The following is an 18,928-nucleotide window of genomic DNA, read 5'->3' as shown; positions in this document are numbered from 1 at the left end:
GTCCGCAGGCCGACACTCTATCCACTGAGCCAAACTGGTTTTGGCTCTTTTAAAAAATTATACCCATTCCTGCAGCTTTCTGATTTTGACTTGACTCTTCAGAGTCTACAAAATCCCTTTTAAAAAATGGTCTTTAAGACCAGCCAGTGTGGCTCAGTGGCTGAGCATCGACCTATGAACCAGGAGGTCACGGTTCTATTCCCGGTCAAGGGCACATGCCGGGGTTGGGGGCTTGATCCCCAGTAGTGGGTGTATAGGAGGCAGCCAATCAATGATTCTCTCTCATCATTGATGTTTCCCTCTCTCCCTTCCTCTCTGAAATCAATAAAAACATATTTTTAGAAAACCCAAACAAACAAAAAAACGGTCTTTAAAATGTGCACTCCTGAGTCCAGTTCTGTTTCGAGTCTGAAAGCCTAATGGGGCTTTCTTTCCCACTCAGGTTTGGTCGCAATAAAATGCAACCCACTTGACCATAAATTCCTTCTTTAAAGCGGGGGCGGGGAGATTCTCAAAAAGTCAAGTAAAAATCCCATCACCGACAGTCTACTTAGAAAATGAGATCTTGCCCCACTCCCTGCGCCCCTCCCCTGCAGTCCCTGAAGCCAGTCCCTGAGCGGACGGAAGACACATGGGCTGTGGCCTCAGGTCTGAACGAATGCCCAGTCCGTGATGTCGCTTCTCTACTGGGAGCTCGGGACAAAAGTATCGCCTGAGAGAAGAAAGGGGTGGATTTGGATATTTTATCAGACAAGGTATTTTGCTCAAACCCATTTCTTGCCCCTCAAACAGTTCACTTCTACCTAATTCTTGCACTTATCACCACAGCTTCCAAAAATGTGGCTGCATAGCGTAAGCACGATGCGTTCACAGACACTAGGTGTGTTGACCTTGCATACACCTTGCTTTGGAGACTGCATATAGGTCCCATAGCACAAGAACTACCCCCGAGGAATGAGAGCATCCAAGCTGAGCTCAGGTGAGAATTCCGTCTTATTTCCCATATGTCCACCTTACTTCCTGAGAACAATGTCTTCTTTATGCCGTCCATACAATAACCTGTCCTTGAATTTGCCTTCGAATGTTCTACCTGTCAGCTAGCTCACCCGCGGGCGCACAAACACACGGACAGATGCACCGTGATGTCCCGCTTCTACCAAAAGGCTCCCCTGCAACTGACTCCATGCTCCCTCCGCATGAGCATAAACCGGATATCCGGGGGCGGGCTGGGGGGCGGGGGCGCATACAAATATAAATGCCAGCTCCAACCAGTGGGACAGAGGTTGTAAAAATTAATGAGAATAATTGTTGGGAATTCTTGCTTTTGAAAAAAAAAAAAAGAAAAAAACCCTCACGAGGGCCAAAAATCTTAATTATGTCTCTCTATTAGGGGTTCATTTCCTGGTCCCAACCAGAAAGCTCATACCTCATAAATACAGGCTCCTTGCACAATGATTTAAGCAGGAGGAAAATGCCTTTTAATGGCAAAGTAAGTTAATATCGGGGGACAGACGTGCTCGCATACACAGCCATTGTTGCAACGGCAGGGAAATGAAATGCCCACGTGACCTTTTTTTAACACCTAAATATTTCTAGGGATTGCTCCGGGAGCTGCTGACAACTCCAGCAAAAACCTTACAAAAACGTGTTTCACGGAGCGAACGTCGCTGGGGAAGATTCGAGTTTTTTAAATATCTTTTTCAAGCTGTCAACCATCTGGGGAAATAACTCCCAAATCCAGCTCGGGATCGCAGCTGGGCTGAGGAAATACGTCGTGTCATTAGCAGCCCGTGGGCACCCGGGGCGTGACTGCCGCCTGAGAAATGAGTCCTGTCACCTCCCTGCCTCCACCTGGTACCTGGGCCCAGCAGACACCCTTGAGCCCTTTTTGGCCAAAAGTAAATAAATAAATAAACAATCGGTGGCTCCTGTTTTCCCAAATTGCCCTGGGAAAGTAACCCCACGATTGCTTTTCTCTCCCTGCTCACTTACCCAAAGCATCATGCTGGGCAGACAGTCCTGGAATTGATGACACGATCGGTGAACGAACGAAGCCCCGAAACCTAACCTTTTGTGGTTTTGCAACCACAGTAATAAGAACTTAGTGAAAATCTCAGTCGTTCGGATTCTAAGAAAGTCAGGGTAGGAAAGAGTTTTCCAGAGCCTGCCTTTTGGATGGAGCGAGCTGCCCTGTGAATAAATCCATCAGCGACGGAGCCAGTCAATGGGATTGTCACTAACACTCCTGTGCCAGCGTCTGCGCCACACCCTTCCCTGGATTCTCATGGAATCCTCACAACGAGAACAACCAGTAAACCTTCTCCTGTCCCCATTCTACAGGCGGGGAGAGCTGAGCTCAGCAACGTGCTCAGTTAAATGGCTCTGAACCCAGGCCGTCTGCCCCCCGGAGTCCCACCTGAACCCGAAGCAGCCATAAAGCTCAGGTGGCTTCTACCCATGAAGTCAGGGCCTCCGCACGAGGCCCCGGTGGGACAATAAAGCCACAGACAGAGTCCGAAGATCACCCTCAGCCTGGCCCGCCGACGGAAGTCACACATCACCCATCCACGCGGGCACGTCTGCAGCGGCCCTGGACTTGAACTGGAAAACGGAGCTGCTTTGCACTTCCTCCCGACAAAGAAAATAGGGGCCCTGCGTGCCCCCGACTGAAGTGGGGGAGACCTCACCGTGGGGAGAGTGACAGAAAGCTGTCTCCCACGAAATCCCTCTGCCAGGCAGGCTGAAAAGACCTAAATAAATGTCCAGCTCAACGGGGTTCCCTGGACCAACCAATAAAGAAAACGAGCAGTTCCTGTGTGTGGTCACCGATTCCGAAATACCCACACGCGTATCCGGAGATGCACGTGTGTAGATCCATGAGCATTTACACACCGTCTCCTAGACGCGGCTCGAAACTCACACGCACACACCCACTGGACAAGCTCCTTCATGCAGGCAGATCAATAAATATATTCATTGGAGAAGACTTTTTTTTTTAAGTAGAAATATTACAGGGCACACAGATACCAAATTATAGCGACATACACCTGAAATTTATATGTTAGTAATCAATGTTACCCCAATTCAATTTTCAAAGATGAGAAAAAATAGAAATTTGGGGGTGGGGAGGGGTTGGGTATAGTCACAAGTGGTTATGGCGCTAGTTTCCTGGGTATATGCATGTGTCAAACTAATCAAATGTGTACTTGCAATATTCTAGTTTATTGTGTGACCATCATGCCTCAGTAAAACTGCAGAGAGAAATTTCCCCTTGGATGCCCCTTTGTGGCGGTGACTACACACAGCTGAGGCATCTCTCCCAAAGGGTCTGACCATCCACGTGTCTCTAGCAGGTCACTGTCCTGTGTCCACCACTTCCTTCCTTTCTGTGTGAAGCTGGGCTTTCTTGGGGGAGGGGGGCTATTCGATATATTTTTGGACCCTGTGGCGGCCCGGGAGCCTTTGAGAATATATATATTCTGGCTCTTGTCAGTTCAACCGATGGGAGAACTCAGCCAAATCCTCTTTCCCTTTAAAAAGTCATTGCATTTTGGGGGCGAGCGAGGTTTCTTCGGGAGGGAAGCTCTCTCCAGACCTGGGTTCCCAGACAGGCCTTGTGGCCTGGAGGGGCTCATCCATCACAGCCGGCCTGTTGCCGACACTCTGAATGTGGAGCTGACCCACAGCATTCTCTAACTACCCGGCTTCCGGGGCTCCCCTGACACCCAGTACTGGAAGGACCTCCACGGGGTGCCTGGGAGCTGCAGGGTGCTCTCGCCCTGCTGGCCTCCCTCGCATGGCCCCACAGCCCCTTTAACTTCCTTACCTCTAGGTGGGGCTAGGACCTGTGGAGGGGGCGGGGCGTCCCATTCCCAGGTCCGGCTCCTTAAGTTGTCCACGTGACCCACCCTCCCTGATCCCATATGGAACCTTCTACTTTCCCCACCACAGCCCTCTAACCCCAAATCACTGCTTAATACTCTTAACAGTCCACACCGCACAGTGGCTGAGGCCCCTCCCAGCACCCACATCTTGCCTTGTCAGGTTCCAGATCTTTCCATAACAAGCCTTAGGAATCATTCAATCCCCCCCCCCCGCCCCCCAACCAATACAACGAATCGCCCCCTCGAGTTTCTAAAGAACAGACATGAGCCATGACGAGTCAAGACAGCCCTGACTCCTGGGCAAGAAGAGCTGATGCTCCCCCGACCTGTGGTTATGGGGCGCCCTGTTCCAAGGTCACTGCCAAGCTTTGAAATGCCCACATCAGACTGTGGATTTCGAACAGCACAGCGTGGGGTCTGGCACCATCCCACCTCTGCCCCAAGCTACAGCCACCTTCTCCCAAACAACGCATTGACCATTGCCCAGGAGCACAGCTTGACCGCCTCACCAAGCTGTGGTTTTGCAGGATCCTAGCTAAGTCCTGGGAGTGTGGTCCAGGCTGCTGGTGGCAGAGCTTGCTCGATTTGTGTTTTTATTTTTGTAACAATGCAAACCTTGCTTTAGCATGTGGTGGTGGGGGTGTGGAGGGGAGATCAGAAATCGCTGAAACCAATTAGATAAGCATCTGGAAAATCCAAGCCCAAGGTTTCCGGCAACCTTGCCACCTGCCCGGATTGGAGTTGAAATGCATCCAAAAGGCAGAGGGAGGGAGGGGAGCATGAGACTGATCTCCACAGAAACGTGGCCCCAGGAAGGGCGGCCCGGCCCCCCCCTCCCCGGCCCCCCCCCTCCCCCCCGCCAAGAGCATCGGTCATGGGTGAAGTGGCCTTTCTTCTCACTGAGAATGTCTAGGGTGTAGTGGGTGCCTCCTCATTGTAGCTGAGTGCGCTAAGTTTGTTTCTAACTGGTGTGTGTGTGTGTGTGTGTGTGAGAGAGAGAGAGAGAGAGAGAGAGAGAGAGAGAGAGAGAGAAGTCTGCCAAACCCATGAATATAGAACAAAAAAGCTACAATCCTCAGGCCATGGCTCTGCCCCAGGCCCAACCCCTGGAGTAGACGCTGGTGCCTGCCATGCGTGCAGCTCCAGCCTGAGACCCCTGCAGAGTCAGGGACCAGCCGGCAGACCCCGGCACGGGTTCCCGGGCCCTGGACTTACCTTGTGATTCTGGTAGGAAGTCACCGCGATAAACGCCGTCTCAGGAAAGACGTGGGTGCAGAAAGCAGTATTTTTTGAGCCAAATCCATTATTTTCGTCGGCTTTCACGATGTGTAATCTGGGCTGGTATTTGTGCATGGAATTTAGAATAATCTAAAAATAATAAAGAAAATGAGATTGTAAGAAAAATGAAAACCCCTTTGTTTCCAGATAAAACCCCGCACTCTACCCCCAAAATGAGCCTCCTCATATAGGCGCTCGAAAAATAGTCCGATTTTTTCCCCTCCTGTTTTGAAAAGGGTCCAGTGATTTCATTAAAAAGAAACATTTCAAAAATGACAATTTCCAACTGAAAAGCCAGGGTAATATTCCAGGAATCTACCCAAAGCACACAGGGCAGTAAATCAGAATTCTTAATAAAGTTTGCTTAATAAATTAACTCCCTACGTAGGGCACTTTCGCCCCAACGGGAGCGAAGCAAGTCGGGAGCAAGGACTGCACCCCTCCCCGCCAAAGCCTGGTGACAACTTTTGGAATTAAAGGGGAGAAGAAACAAACAATCAAACATACAAATAACTCTGCCCCCCCCCCCAAAAAAAAAACACAAACACAGCTCTAAGAGACGCGAAAGAGAGACAAGAAGCGTTTGCAGTACTGGGATGAGAATCATGGGCTTGGCTCTTTGGAGAACGGACAACGTGTGAGTCAATGAAAAAAGAAGAGGATGGGGTGGGGGACCCGAAGGACGGCGAGATAGGGGAGCCCCTCCCCCTGCACCATCAAACAAGGCCGCGGAGGTTCTCCTTCTCCAGCTTTATCAGTATTTCAGGATCCACAGCGGGAATCACCTCCAGACCTGGCCCCAGACAGAGCTGCGGCCTCGGCCTCCTCGGCCTATTCTGTCTCCGTCCTTTCTGCTCCGCGTTTGGGGTGCTTCCAGGGACCAGCGGGGTCTGCGGATGTGGCTGCGCTGCTATTCCCACCGCTGGGAGGGGGCAGCCAGCACGACCACTCACTGAGAGGCGCCTCCTTCCTAAGGCACCAGTTTGTGGGCTCCCAGAGGCCGTGGACGCTGATGCTTTTGAAAAGCGTTCTCACCTGCACCCACCGAGAGGCCGCGCGCCGCGGGCTGAGAATCCGGCCTGCAGGCCGGAGCGGCGGGGGCGTCTGGGTGTCTCTGATTATTTGCACTGATGGCCCTGGGGCAGGGCTCTGGGGCCATCGCTAGAGACCGGCCTGGAGAAGGGGGAGGGCCCCTGCAGCTCCCGGATCCCGGCCGCGCGGCTCTAATCTCGGGCCTCCGCAGCCCGGCCGCCTGCCCGGCCGATAGCGACGCCGGCCCGGGCGGCCTGGCGACAGAGAGACGCAGCGGGGCCTCGCGCAGCCCCGGCGGCGCGGCCATCGGCCCGGCTTAGCCAAATTGCTTTGACGGGCCGGGGACGCCGGAGACATCAGCGCGCGGGCGATCTGATGGCCCCTAATTTCATCAGGGCGCTCGGCTCTGGACGCAGAGCCGGAGTTCGCGGTGGGAGTGCGCGGCAGCGCGGAGTCCGGAGCAGCTCGGAGCGCGCGCTCTCTTCCCCCGGCTCCTAGGGCCCTGAGACTCCCCGGTGCCCGGAGCTGGGGGGAGGGGCCCTGAGCCTTCCCCAGGGGTCCCCCACCGCCACCCCAGCGCGACGCCGAAGGCGCGTCAGAGTCGCAGAGGGAAGGCTAGGAGCCCATCTGGGGCCGCAGGACAGTCCCGCTTCCTGCCACCAGGATCCCACGCAGGTCCCCACACTAGGGCCCCAGCTCCAGAGGGGCGCAAGGTGCGTGCGGGACCTTCACAAATAGCCCACCTCTCCCCAGCGCTGCCCCGCAATGAATGGCTCAGCACCCGCAGGTACGCCGCCCACCAAGCTCCAGATGGGCCCTGCTCTCCCCGGCAGCAGCGCGCCAGACGCTGGAGACAAAGCCCCTCTGCACCCTTCCGAGCGCTCCGGACCACGCGGAGAGGGGCCCGGCCTCCCTGGTCCCTGCCTCCCTGGTCCCTGCCCCAGTTCAAGCTGCCACCAGCCATGCAAAGAGCGGCTCTGAGTGCGTCCATGAAGGGCCTGCTGTCCCCTTCCCACCTGCGCCCACGGGAGAGGTCTCATTTGTACCTTCACCAACTGCCTTCCCTCCCGCTCAAATCCGTCCCCACCCAGTCTCCTCACGTCCCCAAATCAGGGACCCCGTTTCTGTCCACTGTGTCTAAAGAAACCTAGCAGGACAGGGAGCCCTTTGGGGACTGGAGACCCAGCCTTACATCCTGTCCCCAAATCCCAGCTGGAGGACCTTGGCAAGTCCCCTCCCCTCCCTGGACTCCCAGTCACAGAGGCTGCGTGGACTTCTGTCCTCAGCCCCTCCCTAGGCTGCTATGAGGATTAAATGCCCCAAGACCAAGGAGCCCACGTGTATGGTGGCATCACCAATCTGAGGGTTGCAAACACTGAATTCACAGGCTGTTTTCTGTCCTGGTGATGAATTCTTTCCAACAACGCATTTTAGGGGCGTTTTTCTAAAAATCAGTGTTTTGTTCTCCATTTGTTTTTCTTTGGGGAAGACAGGGCGGTGCCCTCTGGGGCATCTGCTCAAACTGCACATCTCCTGGAGGGTGGGGTCTGCACGCTCAATATCCCGTATGCAATTCCAGGGGCTCGCCAGGCCCCTCTCTCTCGGGGCCCATGGGCTCCAGGTTTAGGACGGGCCCGGTTTGCCCGCTGTGGGCATTGTGGGGAGGGGGAAAGCTGGAAGTTGGGGAAAACAGGTCTGCCAGAAAGCATCGCCCTAACCAGAGCAGGGGCAGCAGCGTCTGCCCCTGGGGTCGGTTTGCCCGTCTGTGAGAAAGGGGGCAGGTGGTCCGGCTGCCTCTGGGCTGGAACATCCCAACACTAAGGCAGGATTTGGGAGGGGTCAGGGGAGGAGTGTGGCTCCCACCTTGGTCTGGCCTCTGAGCTGGGTGCCCACTGGGCCAGTGTGACCATGGTTTGTTTTTTCCTGCGGGACTGAAACCCCCACCCCCACCCCTAGTCACAGATGGGACTGGGCGCAGGCCGGGTTCCCAGCCCCGGCGTCCAGGCCTCCAGCAAGATCCCCCCTCCTCAGCAAAGGCCGGGGCTGGTGGGGGGGACGCCGTCGTGTGAGCCCCCGGCCAGGAGAACCAGGCCCCACCTCCATCCACCCAGGAAAAACGGACCAAAGCGTGGGATGGAGGACCACAGGGAGGACTGCAGAGGGCAAACCGTGGGCGGGGGGGAGAGCGGTGAGTGCGGAGAGGGGCCCGAGAACACGGAAAGCTGAATTAGAAGGCGAGAGAAATGAGAGACAGGAAGAAGAGAAAGGAAGACCAGATCCAGAAAGGGGGGAGGGGGGCAGAGACCAAGGGGTGAAATAAACGAAGCCGGGAAAGGAGATGGGTGGGTTCTAGAAGCTAAGGAAAGGGGAGGAGGTGAGGAGAGAGATGGACCTGAATGTGCTGGGCTGGGCTGCACCCGGTACTTACATGCCCGAACGGGTCCAGGTGGTTGTTGGTGAGCTTGAGTTTCTGGAAGGAGACCAGCTGCCGCATCCAATGCGCCCCGGTGGCCGGCGAGTCTGGGTGCACGTACAGGCGGCCCGGCATGGCGGGCTCCGCTTTGCCAGTCACCGACCTAAACCAAGGAACCAGCTCAGCGCACGTGGTGCAGGCGGTTCCCGCGCCAGGCCCGGGCTGCTGAACCTGAGAATGGCCTGACCCTCGGGTCTCCCTGGCCCTGCGCTGCCCTCCAGACAAGCTGCCCTCCCCGGCTCTTTTTCCTCCACCGAATCCTGCCTCCCCCAGCACCGGGGTGCGCGGGCCTAGCAGCCGCAGCCTCTCGCCGCCCACCAACAATTGCGGGTTCTGGGAGCCTGGGCGTGTGAAAAAGTCTTGGAAAACTCCTTGAGGGCTTTCAGAGGGGCCTTCCTCTTCAGGCCTCTGCACTCTTGGCAGCTGCGGAGAGATCTACCCACGGAATGGGCCTCGCTCTCCGCTCTTGCCTGTTTTACTCAAATACCATGGGCCGATTTTGCAATTTCATAAAAAGGCATGTTCAAAGCGGGTAACTCATAAAAAGTAACTGTAAATGGTTTTACGCCCCCAAATACCTCCAGCGCTTGGTAACAATACCCTTTTGAAAAATCGACAACCCGCGGGTGCAGCGGTGCACACAGGCCCGGTACCTCCTCTGAGCCTCAGTTTTCTCATCTCTGAAATGGGGGCTAATCGCTGCGCTTTGGCCCTTTGGAATGAGGTCAAGGAAATGCAGTGGGAAGGCAGCAAAAGCCTCTGTGCACGGTAGGACCTCAGACAAGGCGGCTGGGTCTGTGGGGGGAACGCCCTCCCCACCTGCCACTCTGGTGCCTACCATTTATTATCTGCAAACTTGTATCTGTGGTCGTCGGCGGGGACGATGTCCATGAGGAGAATGTACTTCGTTTTGGGATTAAGGCCGGTCACCTTCACTTTGTAACTGGGAAACATCCGCCTGAGAGGGGAAGGAGGAAGAATCCCGGAAGAGAGTGAGAGAAGGAAGAAGTGAGGGAGGAGAGAGGGTGGGGGGAGAGAGAGAATATGAATTAAAGCTAATAAGAAGAGTATGCCCACAAATTTCGATGGAAGATTCCTTTAGAAACGTGAAAGACAAAAGTGGCCCCGACTCCGCTCTGGCCCAGATCCATCCCGGGTTTCCCTTGCAGTTACGGGGAGGGGAAAGGCTAAGAAAGCGGCTGGCTGGCCACTAAGTCCAGGAAGAAAATAGAAAGCAGGAGGCAGGGCTCCTGGAGAGCGGGGTTTGAAGGCGGCCTGCGTGGGACCCCCATTTCCACGCCTGCTTAAGGCTCTTTCCAGAGCCAGACACCCATTTTTTAAATTGGGGGCAGGAGCAGGCTTCTTAGGTAAAAAGCTGGCCTCCCCCTCCACCCAGCCAGGTGCTTTGGCCCATCTGGGCAGCGCCCCATGTCACGTGGGCACCCTGGTGCGTGTGCCCTAGGGACTGAGCACAGGTGGGTGCCCACACAGGCCCTGTCCCGGCTTCAGTCCTCCGCCCCCAGAGAGTCGCTCGGTTGGGGACCTCTGACGAGCCTCGCAGGAACGCATTCCTAAACGCCCCACAACCCCTCCAGGGCACTCTTCCTTGGAGAGTCTAAACTCCTGGGCCCTCGGCACAGAAATTAAAAAATCCACCCAGATTTGGTTTCAGAAAGAGGATCGGGTGGTTGTGTCCCAGAACGGTGGGCGCTGCGCCCTCTCCCCAATTCCCGGCCGCCTCGGGGAGAGTGCACCCTGAAAAGTAGGCATTTTAAAGGCTCTCGGGGGTGAGGGCTCAGTCGCCCGGATCCCATGCCGCTCAGGGCTGGCGGGCAGGGGAGCCTTGGAGGGGAAGCCTGGGTGTTTATCTGGCCGAGTGAGTGCGCTCAGAGGCGGAGGGCGCGAGGCCCGCAGGCCTTTTATAGTGAAATCCTCCGGGCTCCGCCGTGGCTTTCCTGCCCAGGCGGAATGGGAAGAAAACCTTAGTTCTTTGGTATAAACAGAACGCGCCTCCTAGTTCACCCAGGCCGAGCGGGGGAGCAGACATTGTTTAATTTCAAATAATAATAAATGTCACTGTTGTCAGTTTATTGCGGGAGGCTTCGGGCTGGAGAGCCAGGGGCGTCTGGCGGGGCGGCTCCACCCTCCCCCTTCACACACTCGGCGGCTCGGGCCTACCGGCCTCCCCGGCTTCACACGCCGCCGGTTCTGGGTCAGCGCGGGCCCTTCTGCCCTTGGGGACCCGGAGGGCCAGTCCGGGACGGGGAGCGATGTGACTGAGCCGTCCCCAGGCCTGGGCACCCTCGCGGCGCTCTCACGCACGGAGATACAACCCTGCACGACTCTCCCACCCCTCCCCCGGAGGCTAGCATTCCCAGCTAAACCTCCGCGAGCTTTAAAAGGGAACTGCAGGGCGAGTCTCGGGTCTCGGGCGGGCGGGCGAAACTGCCATGTTTATCGGTGTCTGTATATAGAGCCCGGCCGAGCCCCGGTTCAGTTTCAAAGGCTTCGCCTGCGTTCTATAAACAATGAAAGAGGCAGCGAATACACCCAGCGATTCAGACTCGGCCCCGGGGGACTCTGGAACCTCTCCAAGGTCAGGGCGGGTGGGAAGGAGGGTGGAGGCGAGGGAGCCACTCTGAAACCCGGTCTCCTCTCTGAGTCCTCCCTGCACCTCTGTTTTCCAGTCCTCGCTCCCCCCTCTCGTTACTATTGCATCCACAGAGCACAGCCTCCCGAGCCTCGGTTCTCCTTACATAAGAGGTGGAGGAAATGCCCCGCTGCAAGAAATACCTGTTTCCGCAGCTGGCCCTTCCGGGTATTCCCCCGCTGACGGAGGCCCTGGGGGAATTCTCCAGGCCTCTCTGTCTCTGTCTCTCTCTCCGTCTCCCCCAGCCATCTTCCCTTCGTCTCTCCCGCACTCTCCCAGCTTCCCCGCTGCCCTCCGCAGACGCGACCGCTCACCTGCCCGCCTTGGTTATGATCATCTCCGTGCCCACTTCGTGGAATTTCAGCCACAGCTCTCTTTCGTGGAGAAACACCTTGATCCCTTCCATGCCCTGGAGGAAGGAGAGAAAAGTCACATGGACAAGCCCGGGGATGGTGGGCCTTTGCTCCCCAAACTGGCCCCAAACACGGACACTTCTCCTTCAGCTCAGAGGCTGAAAACCGTCCCCAGCTCACTGCAGTCCCTGGGCTGGAGCACCAGGCAGCCCCAGCCCAGGAACCCCCATAGGTGCTCCATGGGGGGGTCCTTCTTATGTCGCCTACACCAGCCTAGAGGGGACACCTAGCCCTGGGGTGCTCCAGAATGTCCAATGGGGGACGGGCTGAGGATGCAGCTAAAGAAACCACTCCGTCTCAAAACACCGCTCAGGCTGTCCTCACGGAGGCTCAGAAGCCCACGCGCAAGCCTAAAGCACGCAAACACCGTAGGTGCGTGTTTATTCTCACCACGCAGCGCCGATACAGACACGGGTGCGATTCTAAATGTTAAAACATTTACAGATTGTAACAGGTACCCGCAGTCCAAAGCAAAGATGCCTTCTCCAATGTCTATAGTAACAAACCTAGGCTCTCCGCACGCCCAGCTTCCTTCCCGCAAGCTGTTTTCATTATGAGCACAGCTTAAGCCACTTAACATTTCCGCTTTCCACTAAGTTACTTCACAAAAGCGACACGAAAAAATTATATACAAAGTCTTCGTTTTGCAATAATCCATAAGTAAGTGAATTTGCTTTTCTGTAAAAAGGGGAGATCTAAGTTTCCAAAACTGCGTGCCCATTCTCGCTGCTTCTCTACAAACAGACATATTTTCCCTGAGACCCGTGAAGGGCAAAGCACAGAGGCGATGAGCTAGTCAGGAAGGACGGCGACATCCCCAAGAAGGGCTTTAGCTCCGTCCAATACCTTTTCTGGTGAAGTCACCCGGCTTCTCGCCCCCTGACAGCTTGTTTAAAATCATGGAGGTCTACCTGGGCCCGGCCGGCGAGTCCGTGGCTCCCTGCGCCCTCCTGCCCTCACGGCACAGCCCTGCGCAGCCAGCCGGCCAGGCCCCGGCGCAAGACAAATGGTGCGCCCCTGGCTCTGGGCAGCTCGGGGCGGCGGCGCGAGGAGGCGGGCGGAGGCGAAGGCTACGGAAGATCTGAGGAGGGGTCAAGCCATCGCTCATGCTGGCCTGAAGCGGCTGCTGACCTGGCCCTTAATGAGGCGCTCGGGGCCCAGCCTGCACCTAGTGCATCAGGCAGAGGATCTGCGTCCTTGTTAGTTGGCCCCAAATAGCTGGATAATCAAGGCTTCTCTAGCAACTCAGTGTATTTATAAACCCTCCTGCCACAAAGATAATCCTCAGAATAGTGTGGATTGGAATAGACTAGTATGGGGGGGGGGGGATAGAAAGGAAAGAGCACAATTAGGGGCAGGGGGCGACCCACCCCTGCTCCCCGCCCCACCCCACAAAAGGGGCTTTGGTTCCTGCGGAAGGCCCCTAAGGTGGGTCTCCTTACCTGCTGGGTGAAGGCGGCCTGTGGGGACGATGGGGACTTGCTGGGGGCCCCTAGCGTGCTCTCTGGCTTTGAGTCACAGGGGAGATCCTTTGAGTCAGGTTCCAGGGGTGTGTGCGCCAGGCCAAAGCCCTCGTCTGCGTCGGCCATGGTGTGCCCGGGGCCCTGTGACCGCTCGGGGTCCAGCGCTGTGGACAGGAAGCGGAGACAGAGAAAGAGAAAGAGAGAGAGAAGGTTGGGAGTGCAGTACAAGTGACAAGGGGGCAGCTGGGGCCCCACTTTCCAGCTACCAGCACCTCCGTTCCCAGCGGAAGGGGGCTGCAAAGGTCCCCTTATTAGTATTGTTGCTATTACTTTATGATCACGCACAACCTCTTGCGAAAGGCCCGCGTCAGGCCCGGAGGAGGCAAGCCCGCATCTGCCCTGCGCAGGCCCCCCTGGATAAGCCAGCTGCCCGTCAAATTTGTCTGGACTTCTGGAAGAGCCAATAAAGATAAGGCCTGGGTATTTTTGGAAGCCATTGGGTAGGAACCAAAAACAAAACAAAAACCTAGTGTCCTTTGGAGAATGTTTTTTTTCTCTCCGTGGAATTACAGGAGGTCATCAGAGCTGTGTTTCTGAAAACCCGCCGGTTCCCCAGGCAGCACGGCTGAGCAACCCGCCTCTTGCAAAACCAGCCACTTCGGAGGGGAAAGATTTGCAGAGGGAGATGCCCATCCGAAAGAGAATTCGCGTTCATCTTTTATCTGGTTCAGGCCTTAAAATTAAAAGTCCTTCAAGCAGTCAGAGTCCTCCCGTCTTCCTCCACCTTCAGTACCGTTCAGAACAAAAAGCCAGCCGGGCAGGGAAGCGCCGCCGGAGTTCCGAGGGAGCCGCGCCGCCCGGGGCGCGCGTTCGCCGGCTTCCTCCGCCCTCCAGCCCGGGGTCGGGCATTTTGTGGAGCGGCCAGGCCGAAGGGAGCTCCTCCGAGCTTCAGCCGGGCCTGGTCTCGGGAAGTGCAGGCCCAAGCTCGGCCCTGGCGAGGACACAACGGGCCCCGGGCTTCGGGCGTGGACTCGGCCGCCTCGGCCCCACGCAACGGGCAGAGGGGCCCGGGTTTGCAGGCACCGGAGACTGGAACGCACAAAACAGCAGCTGCAGCGCTGCTGCAGCCGCGGGGAGCCAGCCTCCTGCTCCCAGCGCCTTCCGAGCTCCCAAGTAGGAATTTCCTCCCTCGAAACCCGGGAAGACTGAAGGTGGCGCAAGGCATGGCCCCTCCGCTCGCAGCAGCCTCTCGAACCAAAAGCCGAACCCCATCCCGGTCCGCAGCGACCGGAGACTCAGCTGCCCAGGCCCCACTCCCCAGAGCTTCCCTCGCCGAGGCGCCCTGGGGTTTTCGGGAGGCAGCGAAGGGAGCCCCGCCGTCTGCTCCCAACAAAAGATAGCGGGGCTGGCGTCACCCACGTGCGCTCCCAGCACCACCGGCCACGGGGACAATCCCACCCCCGCGCCCTTGCCGGGATCCCGGGAGCTCGGGGCTGGCGGAGGCGAACAAGATACGGTTTGACAGAACCAGGCCGCGCGTCCTGTAAATCACCCCGCTCCCCCGGCCGCCGCCGCTGGTCCCGGGAAATCTGCGAGAGGGACTCCGCGGAGCCCAGGGCGAGGCGGCAGCACTGCCTGGCGCGCCTCCCGGGCCCACTCGCCAGGGGCTCCCTCCCGGGCCAGCCGCCGGCCAGGTTACCTCACTCGGTGAAGCCGGTGCATTCACCACCTCCCTGGTGCTCCTAGCAGGGCAGCCGGCCGCGCGGAGGCGGGGGCGCCGGCATGGTGGCTCCGGGTTTACGCGGGCGGCTGCGTGCGGACTAGAGGCTGTGCTGCCTGCGAAGGGGCACCCAGCGCTGCAGCCCCGGCAGCCGCGGCCCAAGGCCAGCACACACCTCCGCTCTGCGCCGCTCTCTCCCTAAAGACTTCCAAGCTGTCAGGCGCCAGAAGGGCTCCAAATAACGCAAAACAGCAGGGGGGTGGGGGGGCTCAATAGGATAAGCCCAGTGGCCTGCTCCTCCCGGGAAGCCCCAGGAGGGAAAGTGGGGAGACCCAAGGAAGCCGTGGGAATGGTCCAAGTCCTCTCTGAGCGCCGCTTTCAGGGTTAAAGTTCCGGAATCCGAGGTAAGATATTTCTCTCTCTCTCTCTCTCTCTCTCTCTCAGAAATACAAGCCGACTCAGCTGAGCTCAGTGACGTTGGGCTGCCTTGATGCTTACAAAGTCCTGGAATTGCCTATCCAACTAGCTCCTCTCTCTCTCCCTCTCTCTCTCTCTCCCCCTCTGCCTCCCTCCTTCCTCCCTCCCTATCCCTTCCCACTCCCTCCCCCAACCACATTTTCCATTAGATTTCCCGAACACTCACATCACAACACGACTCTCAAACCCAGACCTGGAGATCACCCCCTCCTCTCCACCCCCTTTCCAGCGTCCATCCATCTCTGCTGCTCTGAGTGCGGCTCGGTGGCTGCAAAAATTCCTGCACAAATCATCGCAAACCAGCCGGCTTCTGCCCGGGAAGTCATCTCCGTGCCGCGGGCCGGGCTGTGCAGAGAGCGGAGTCTAAATGCAAGACGCGTGCACACACGCCCAGCGCCTCCTCTGCAGCCTCACCCGCGTTCTCTTTCCAACGCTGACCTCAAGAGGGAGAGCGGCGTGACCCCGCCTGGCCCAGCCGGCAGCTAGCCGCCCTGACATTTCTCCCCCTCCCCACTCATCACCCAGACTCTCAGTGACTCCGGGGTGAAGGCAGGGTGAAGGTGTGTTGGGATGGGGGTCGAGATCAAAGATGCCAAGAAATCACCATTGGCCCCCACCCCCAGGGCCACCAGACCTCCCTGGCTGGATGTGTACACAGGCAATGCCCAGTTTTATTAAAATAATCAAACAGTCATTGGGGACTGGCTGGGGTTTTCATCTCCCCTTGGCTCTTCTCCCTGCCCCCCCCCCCCCAATGTATTATTTTGAGGGTCGAGTTGAAGAGGTCAATACAGGCGTAAACAGTCAGGATCTTAGTCTGAGCAGACCCAGATTGGAGCCCCGAGGGCTTGGGGTAAATGTCAGGGTTCTGGTCTCATCTCCCGTACCCCCTCACCCTGTGCTTTTGCGGGGCTCTGATTAGCGACGTGGACCCGCAGGCCCAGGTCTGGGTAGCGGGATTAAGGAAGGAGAAATGTCCCAGAGACCAGCAGCTGCCTCGGGGTGATCCTCTGTGGCCGCTGGGACTAAACGGAAGGCAGGCCTGACACATCGCTGCAGAATTCCAAAGTGAGTTGTCCAGCCCTAACTGCGGGCGGCCTCGGAGAACGGCAGCCCGGAGCACTTGCTCCCGTCCCCACTCCACCTTCCAGGTTTGTTTGCACACGGCCTTTCGCCGAGGCTGTTTATTTATTTGTGAAAACACCCTCGCCCTTCCACAGTGTCAGCTCCCAGGACCTGGGGCTTGCTAAGGAGGAGACCCCGGGCCAAGGACGGGAAACAAACATGGCTTCAGGCTGAGGCTGAGTGTCTGCATCTCTGGCAAAAGGAAAGGGAAATCCAGAAAGACCTCTTCAATCCCTGTAAATTCTCAGAGATTTGCGGATAAAATAAATTCTCATAAATAACCCGCCGGCCCCTCTGGAGAGGGAAAATCCGGACTCCCCCAAGCCATCGCCTGGCCAGAGTCGCGGAAGTTTGTGGAGCGGAGATGGTGCGGGCCACCAAGCGAAATGGGGATTCTGAAGCCCCCAGGGGGAATCTATTCGTGCCAGGTGACACCCGAAGGCAAAGTGCAAAAGCTTGCACCCTCCTGTGGCCCTGAGAGCCAGCACCTGAGGGGGCATTCGCAGGGCCGCGTTGGGGCGGGAAGCTTAGGGGGTTGGGGGCAGGCAAAGAGTCGAGAGAAACCTATTCCCCCCTCCTCCCCAGAGCTTTCCAGGGCGACACTCACCTCCAAAAATCCCACCTCTTCTATCCGGTGCAAAAGCCAGGAGTGACGCCTCACTGGGGTGGGGGGCTCAGGTGAAGAGTTTGGGGAAAAGGCCCCCAAAAGAGATTCCTTTTAGGCCAAACCTTCTTCCAGCTTCTGTCAAGAGTAGCATGTACCTCCCAGCTCGAAGTTGGTTTGTGGTCTTCGACAAATTAAATATTACTGTTTATTACCAGGCATACCCCAATAAAATAAAGAGGCAACCGGGCGATACCGGCTATCTCACCAGCCGCTGCACCTATAGGACTTGGAGACGTCACGAGTCACGCAACCGGTCCGCGCGCTGTCACGCTCGACTGGGGGGCAGTGGCGGGAGGTTAATTTCTCTCCATCTTCGTCTATCAGTCCCCGGGTCTGCGCAGCCACAAGTCCCGGACGCCTGGGCCACGGGAATAAATAAAGAAATAAACAAACCCCGAGCCCTCTGGGGAAATGGGGGTGGTGAACTTCAGACACAAATTGAGCCAAGATCGATTTTCTAAGGGAGGGGAGGGGGGCCCTTTCTCGAACGAAGGTGGGAGCCCACCGCAGCCCACGCTTGGGAAGCAATCTGGCGGTTTCAGGGGGGACGAGGTCTCTTGCAGGAGCGTCCCCTTATTATTTAAAAATTATTTTTTCGAGGAGGAGCTCTGGGCCAGGGAATGTTGGGCGTCTCTAGCTGGTCCTGTATGGGACGGGCTAGCTCAGGGTCCCGCGCAGGCCAGCTCAGAAGTAATGACTGGGCTATCGCGGAGGGGAAATGACACAGAGGCGTTGGGAGGGAGACAGAAAGTCGGGGCCTGAGTGTTTCTTGCGTAGAAAAAGTCCACTGTGCGAAGGGCCCTTCAGCTAAGTTGTGGGGTGCGCCTGGGCCCAGCGCTGCGGGCGGGGCAGGGTGCGAGGGGGTGATGGGGTGGGCATGGAGAGAGGCGATTTCTGCAGAGAAAAATGATAGCTCCGGGGCCTGCCGAGGGACGAGGAGCCCTACTTTGTTTTGTAATAACGTTTATTATTGTTTCTGTTCTCATCGATGGGCATAACTTCTACGCAGCCCCGTGGAGGGTGCGCGCGAGCTTTTTGCACGCCGCTGGGAACGCGCTGGGTCCGTTGGGAATCGCGCTGCGTAGACGCCCCCGGCGGCGGGAGAGGAGAGCGAGGCCTGCCCTGCACGGAGCGGCGAGACAGCGCCGGCCTTCCGGAGGGTAAGTTCCCCGCCAGGGGCCCCGAGGGAGCCAGACTCTGCAAGCTGGACTTGTCCCCAGCTTCGGGGTTCGACCCGGCTTTCGCGCGCCCCCAGTCCCTAGGGCTTTCCGAAGCCTGGCCTGGCTCCAGGCCTGGTTCTTCGGGGGCTGGAGCGGCGGCGAAAAGTGCAGGAACGCGGTCACTGAACCCCCTAAGGAGCTAATGAGGTCAGGCCCGCGGGGAGAGCGCGCGGTCGGTTCCAGCGGCGGATGCGGGCGCCGGGGCCAGCGGGCCGCACACTCCGCCGCTTCCAGCAGGCAGAGCCCGGCCCGCGCTCCGGCCAGGCCGCAGTGGCTGCCGTGAGCTTCGCTTTCGTTCCCCAACTTATTCATCACGATCTTTCCCCCAATCCGAGGCCCGTGGGCGCAGCGTTGGCTCCCAGAGGCCAAGGGCGCAACCCGAGGCCCTACCCAAAGCCTGGAAATGAGTTGCTATTTGACCTCTGGGCCGAGGTGGGCCGGAAACCGAGGCCTGGGTCCCGCCGGGGGCTGCGACGGGAAGGCGAAACCCTGAGCGAGGCGAGTCCCTTTCCATTCCACTCCTTTC

General features: G+C 57.6%; 1 protein-coding gene across 3 annotated transcripts in view; it reads right to left on the bottom strand.

Annotated features, from left to right (window-relative positions):
* Nucleotides 1-17,336, bottom strand: part of TBX5 (T-box transcription factor 5) — a 44,826-nt gene extending 27,490 nt beyond the window's left edge. For 2 of the 3 annotated variants that reach the window (XM_070399745.1, XM_070399746.1), the window contains exons 1-6: nt 17,123-17,336; nt 13,173-13,357; nt 11,632-11,726; nt 9,506-9,625; nt 8,623-8,770; nt 5,100-5,252 (exon numbers count right to left, since the gene is read on the bottom strand). In XM_070399745.1, the coding sequence (XP_070255846.1) occupies nt 5,100-5,252; nt 8,623-8,770; nt 9,506-9,625; nt 11,632-11,726; nt 13,173-13,319 (663 nt within the window). In that variant the 5' untranslated portion in view covers nt 13,320-13,357; nt 17,123-17,336. Of the gene's footprint in view, nt 1-5,099; nt 5,253-8,622; nt 8,771-9,505; nt 9,626-11,631; nt 11,727-12,576; nt 12,666-13,172; nt 13,358-17,122 lie in introns of those variants that run through there. The other variant, XM_070399747.1, reaches the window with a different exon arrangement.
* Between the last annotated feature and the right edge of the window lie 1,592 nt (nt 17,337-18,928).

The sequence above is a fragment of the Myotis yumanensis genome, unplaced genomic scaffold (genome assembly GCF_028538775.1).
Source record: "Myotis yumanensis isolate MYYU_CA2020_CCGP unplaced genomic scaffold, mMyoYum1.0.hap1 SCAF_19, whole genome shotgun sequence".
In the NCBI taxonomy this organism is placed as follows: domain Eukaryota; kingdom Metazoa; phylum Chordata; class Mammalia; order Chiroptera; family Vespertilionidae; genus Myotis; species Myotis yumanensis.
The sequence above is the reverse complement of the archived record's forward strand: the minus strand, read 5'-3'. Positions and strand labels throughout refer to the sequence as shown.